Genomic DNA, 5952 nt, shown 5'->3' on the forward strand with positions numbered 1-5952 from the left:
TTGGAAAGATAGGATGGAAATGTTTCCCTACTTTTGGTCACTTTTATAGACCCAATCATTTAAGACAGTAACCCATAGCAGGGATTCCCCGCCTATTGCATCTCTGAAACACTGTAAAGGTTTGCTAAAAAGTGAAGAATACTTCCTGGTATTTAGACAGCAAACGTAGCCAATGACACTGTGCCCTTTTGTTTTGCATGGATTAGTCATTTTCTGTGAAACTAATTGTGAAATTATGAAAAACATAATTTTGATGACATTGTGTGAGTTTACAGAATCCAAATCACACTGCCAATAAAATTAAGAATTTTCTTTAAGACATCGCGGCGGAGGCGGAATCACAGGTCGGTAGACGGCAAACAGCAGCCAGATATATACCGCCTGGGTAATGATTTACGTTTGAAACATCAGCAGTACTAGCCAGTAGGGTTGCAAAATTCCGGGAATTTTCAAAGATTGAAACTTTCCATGGGAATTAATGGGAATTTTCAAAATTGAAGGTTGGCTCTTCATAGGGAACTTAAATATAGTTGGGGGAAGTATATTTTAGCATTAATTTTTGACTAAAACAAACAGATGCCATTCAAGTACACTTGAATATCCATGCCATAGCACACTGCTTACTGCATGGCTATTGAGACCACACAAAGGTTTGCAACAGGCTCACAAATGTGAGTGGAAAAACTGGTTGGCATTCGAGCAACCCTAAGGCTCTTTGAGCCTGACACAGAGCCATCCTCAACAAGGCTGCACAGTGACACTGAAGATGAAGACTCAGAGTTGGATGTTGATGAGGCCCAGGAAGAGCCCGTTGACTGAAAGAGTTTAGCAAAAATGCAGACGATCGCTTGAAGGAAGATTTGCATGTTTAATGGGACTTTTTGGAGGGAGAAGGGCTCTTTTCATTTAACATTTTGAATAGGACTTTGTGGGGATTTTTGGATGGGGGGTGCATTTTTGTTCATTTTTGGGGGGGGGGTGAGTAATATTTAACGCAACATTCCTGTTTTCGTTCTTCAATGAAACAAATAATTGTTCAATAAAATTATTAAAACTTGTTCTTTTCTACTTAAAAAAAGAAATCTGTTGAAATGTCATGTTTTTTGTTTAATTTTGCATCGAATATTTCAAAAATTCCCCAGCTTAACTTCCCATGAAAACTTTCCGGAAATGTTCCGCCCCTTTGCAACCCTACTAGCCAGTGCTAAAAATCGGACCCGTCAACAAAAAAACCTGCCAGGTTGATTTAGGAGAGAGATCAGTTATAACTAACAGTTCCAAAGTTAAATTACAGTTTCGCTATGAAAGTCCCACGAGGACTGAAATGAATATCAACAAGAACAACAGAACAGGGACAGCTGACAGAAATGGTCAGCAAACTTAACTGCAGATGCACACAAATCAAGCAATTGTTTAGCTGCAGTGTTTCGTAACAGTAGATGCAATATTGCATTTGTAAATTTTGAAGCAACGCATTCATTCTTTCTCCTACAAAACAAGTATTTGCACTGTTTGGCAAATGTTGTAGCACTACTTGCTGACAAGTGGATGTGAACATTCTCAACTTGACCATGGACCTCACAGCATCTTGGTGTGGGTGGGATGGATCGCCAAACAAAGAGTGCACTGCAAATACTGAGGGTTGTAAGAACAGTTGAAAGCAATGTCAGTAAAATAGGAACATATTGGGTTTTTTTAACAATAAGCAACTATCAGGCGTTGATCCAAGATAGAGGAATAAAACAGCAGCAATGATGTGTTTATGTCGCTTCAGATAAAAACCCTGGGAGATCTCTGAAAGGGTGCAGAATGTCTTTTCTCGACAGGCCACTCCCTCTCTGTAAAAAACAGTCCTGTATGCGGGCTCATAACAACTCAGCAGTTTATTTATAACATCCCACAGTGAGTATGCTCATGAGAATATCTTCTAACGCGGCTGCACGCACCTGTCCTAAAATACATGACTACAGTGCTGTGTGACCAGCCAGCTGGGTACCAACATTACGTAGTGGGATATCAACACGAACACTGGCTCTGACTGTATGCCTGGCTGGCGGGTTCAAATTAAACTTCAGTTTTTTTTATTGACAAATTCCTTTTGTCCAAACAGAAATCATTAGGATAGAGAATTAAAAAAAAAAACTTGCAAAGTTGTGAGAAAGAAAAAGGAGCTAGCCTCTTCAAACAGAGATGAAAGTGCTGTACCATGAAAGCTGAGGGGTTGGAGGGAGGCGGCAAGGAGGGGGGAAATGGGGAGAAGCCCTCAGTTTTCTCAGCTGGGGGCGAGCAATGGGGTGAGGTGAGCTGAGGGGGGATGGAAGGAAATAAGGGGGGGCTAAGGCAGGCTGGGTGACCTGGGCCTTTGTTGGCAGATGGTGGGAAGCGCCACCTTGGCCTCTCGCTCTGAATGCTAAGCAGCACTGTCATTGTTTGACAAGTGCAGCAGCAGACGCATGCGCTGGGTGTTTCTCTGGCAACCAGGAACAGAAACAACCCCCCCCCCCCACCCCCCCGCACTGCACACATACAAGCCCTTTCCACCCTGCTCCTCTGGACCCCTGTGCATCTCAGGACTCCTCAGACACACACGCCAACATCCTCCAAGTGGGAATTCCCATACATTAGGAGCCCAGGCCAGACAGAGCGTAACATGCTCCCACAGTCCTGACCTCTGGTGTCTGGAGAGAGTGAGGAGTCAGACAAGTGGCGACACTCAGAGGGGTTGTTTTCATGTATGACAAGAAAGTCAAATGCAGTACTGTCTAAAACAGGATCCAGGGACTATCATAGGGACATGGAAATGACATTGAAGCCCCAGTACAAGGCAGACATTCTTGCAACTTTATCTAAAAAAATGTAACCTTTCTGGTAACTCCTACCTCTGCACAGATAGTAACATAATGAAAAATGAAATCATACTCTTCGTTATATAGTTACATGGCATTTAACATTTAACATTTAATAACCCTAACCCATATGCATACATGTGCAGATGTAATGTCATATTCACCAAACATTGGACATTTTAGATTTCATTTATATTGTGGTCATGAATTATGATACAACTCCCAACCAATGTATTCTGTCAAATGTAGTAAAGAGGACGGACTAATTAATCTCTTAATCACATTTTAAGAAATATAGCAATAATTGATGTAACCATCTTATTCCACTATACGCTGTTTAATGCCGTCTACCATAGGGTTGCCCCTGTTCATTTAACAGCAACACAGTTACTATTTCATTAGTAGATCAATAGCCAGCGCTTCATCCAGACGTCAGTTATTCCATAATGTTGATAACTAATATAAGGCTGATCACTTTAATCAATGTGAAAGTAAAGCTTAGCAAGAGTGAACAAACCAAAACATAACATATTAAAAATGTTTGTGATTTCTCTTCTTTAAAAAATGAGCATTTCGTTTTTTCTAATGTTTATGTATTTCTATACCAGCCTAACAATGAGAAAATGAAGAGGGTTCAATTATGTACTCAACTGGTAGGCACTTCACAACATACATCTAAAAGTAGGTTAAGCACATTTCAGAAGTCTGGAGAGTCAAAAGAGGACACGGCACAACACATAAAGAGACTATTATCTTCTGTGTTGCTCTTGAGTTGCTCAGCTAACCCACAAACAAATCAAAAACACACTTTAGGCAAGACAGTTCCATACTGCCACCTGCCATAACCAGCTACTTACTGCCCCTTGCAGATGTCAGAAACACAGGGCGGCTGTAATCCTGGGTGGCAGGAAACCAGGTTGAGACATCACAAGCCAAAGCCAAAACCACAACAGAAGCTGTCAGATCACAAAAGACATCTCTCTGCCTCTGACAGGCAGGAGACGTCAACCTAATCCTCTCTTTCACTTGTGCCACCATACTGTAAATAAAACAGGAGGTGACAACCACAGTGAGTGTATCACTATGTAAACTCAAAAGTAAAGGTGTATTTTGGGGCAATGACAGTGCAAACCCACGACACTGAAAGTCTGATTTACTGAATTACAGTTCATATTTGGAGACAGGTTTCTGGGATAACCCAATTGTATTACCTGATAATGTAAACAAACAGTAAATATCAAACTTTATGTCACTGTCAAGCTACTTTTTAACTACTAATTTATACATGCTGTCATCATTAGAGCTCACCGGCCCAAACACTGACAGGCCTGGTTAGGTGCATAGGAGCACCTCTTTAAATGCTAAATTCATGTTAAATGTAAAGGGGTGTAATTCCCACAAACCGTGCCTTATACAGGCTAACGTGAGCCCCCTGAAAAGAATGAAGCTTTACTGCTTACATTCACTGAGTTGTACAATTGCTAGCCACGGTGGCTACCACTAACTTAGCAGGCTGGCACGGTAACTAGGCTACCGCACCTTGCTAGCCAGCAACGGTAACTGAACAAAGCCGGTAACCGGTGTGGAAAGCATTATAGCTTGCCGGTGATGGCTATTTTATATACCCATTAATGTCACTTCATCTATATTTGACTGTATCTCACTATATTCGAGTGACAGCTTTATTCAATCACACACGTAAGTAGAAACAATAGCATAGCGTGAACTCCCGAATCCAAACTGACATTTCCGTTAGCTTTATTGATAACCGGCTTGATAAGCTAACGTTAGCATACTTAGCTAGCGAATTGTCCCCTCCCATCCCAGCTCCCTCCAAACGAAACCATCATCCCCGCATCAAACCTGTTATCTGCCGCTTATAAAATAAGCAGAGCGTGCGTGTTACTGTCTTAAAATAAGAGTGAAATGCACAAAATCACAAACAATGTCCATGTTACCCAAGTGAAAGGATACTGAGGTGGTGGTACAGCACCGGGCTGAGGAGCTGTTGGGGCTCCCGGCGGCAGAGACACGGAGGTCAGGGTAGCCCGCAGTTGGCTCGACGGAGAGGGGCCACTTCCAGGTCCGCTAACTGCGACAGCGGCGGTTTTGGGGACCACTTTCGGTGGCAAACTCATCGCAAAAAAATCAACAAATAAAAACAATACCTTAATAAATACTGATACAAACAACGCCTAGCTTGCATACATAGAGCAAGCGTAGCAGATTCTTGAAGCAGGCCCCAAATCCCTTTAACGAACTGGGATAACGAAGCACGAATAGCAACACAAACGTATTTTTTTCATGGAAAGTCGCTGTTCGGATCAGCGGTGCTATTCATGGGGACGGTGGGAGGTTTAGCCTCCCTCGTCCGTCCGGAACCTCCGCGGATCCGGCTCGGTTCCTTTTCTTTCAAAAATAAATAATCGCCACAATCTTCTACCTCTGTTGGCGATCTACCTTTTCTTCTCGGCGCGTATTTTTTCTATCATTTTTTCCTCACAGAGATGAGAGACTTCGCCAACATGGCGTTGCGGCCGCTTCCAGCAGTCCGGGCAGGACAGATGATTCGGCAATTCTCGGCCAGCTACGGATTCGCTCGGCTAATCAACTAACCTACAATCAGATACAGATAGCTTGGACACATGGCTCATGTGTCCACAACGTTTTTGAAATACCAATTTTTTGTTGCTGTTTTGCGTGTCTTCAATTTAGATGATACGATTATAGTAAAAACTATTTATAACAACTAATAATTGCAAAAAAATAAATAAGTAATTTTAATCAAATCAACTTGCACTATTATTTTAGCAATGTGCGTGTTTGCATGGACAAAATCCTTAATTATTCAGCTATTTACACAGTATAGTTTTTAACTGTAATCTGCACCAGCAGCAGGACTATAACATGGGTGTGTTATTAGCGCCATCTATCGTTCTTCTCGCTGCTTCGCATCTGCAGGTCAGCAAGACAATTCCTCATGAAATGTACTGCAATTTGTTATTTTAAGTGATCTGGGGCATTGGGTCCTAGTCTTTATTAATCTAGTATAACATCTCTGTACAACAACAAATGTGGATGTAAGCTCACGCAAAAAAACAAATGT

The 5952-nt window shown here is 41.9% G+C and overlaps 1 protein-coding gene across 3 annotated transcripts in view; it reads right to left on the minus strand.

Annotated features, from left to right (window-relative positions):
• LOC117446291 (eukaryotic translation initiation factor 4 gamma 3-like) overlaps positions 1 to 5420 on the minus strand; it is a 60451-nt gene extending 55031 nt beyond the window's left edge. For all 3 annotated transcript variants that reach the window (XM_034082405.2, XM_071203199.1, XM_034082397.2), the window contains exon 1: positions 4821 to 5420. In XM_034082405.2, the coding sequence (XP_033938296.1) occupies positions 4821 to 4984 (164 nt within the window). In that variant the 5' untranslated portion in view covers positions 4985 to 5420. The remainder of the gene's footprint in view (positions 1 to 4820) is intronic.
• Between the last annotated feature and the right edge of the window lie 532 nt (positions 5421 to 5952).

This window comes from Pseudochaenichthys georgianus, chromosome 5, assembly GCF_902827115.2.
Source record: "Pseudochaenichthys georgianus chromosome 5, fPseGeo1.2, whole genome shotgun sequence".
In the NCBI taxonomy this organism is placed as follows: Eukaryota; Metazoa; Chordata; class Actinopteri; order Perciformes; family Channichthyidae; genus Pseudochaenichthys; species Pseudochaenichthys georgianus.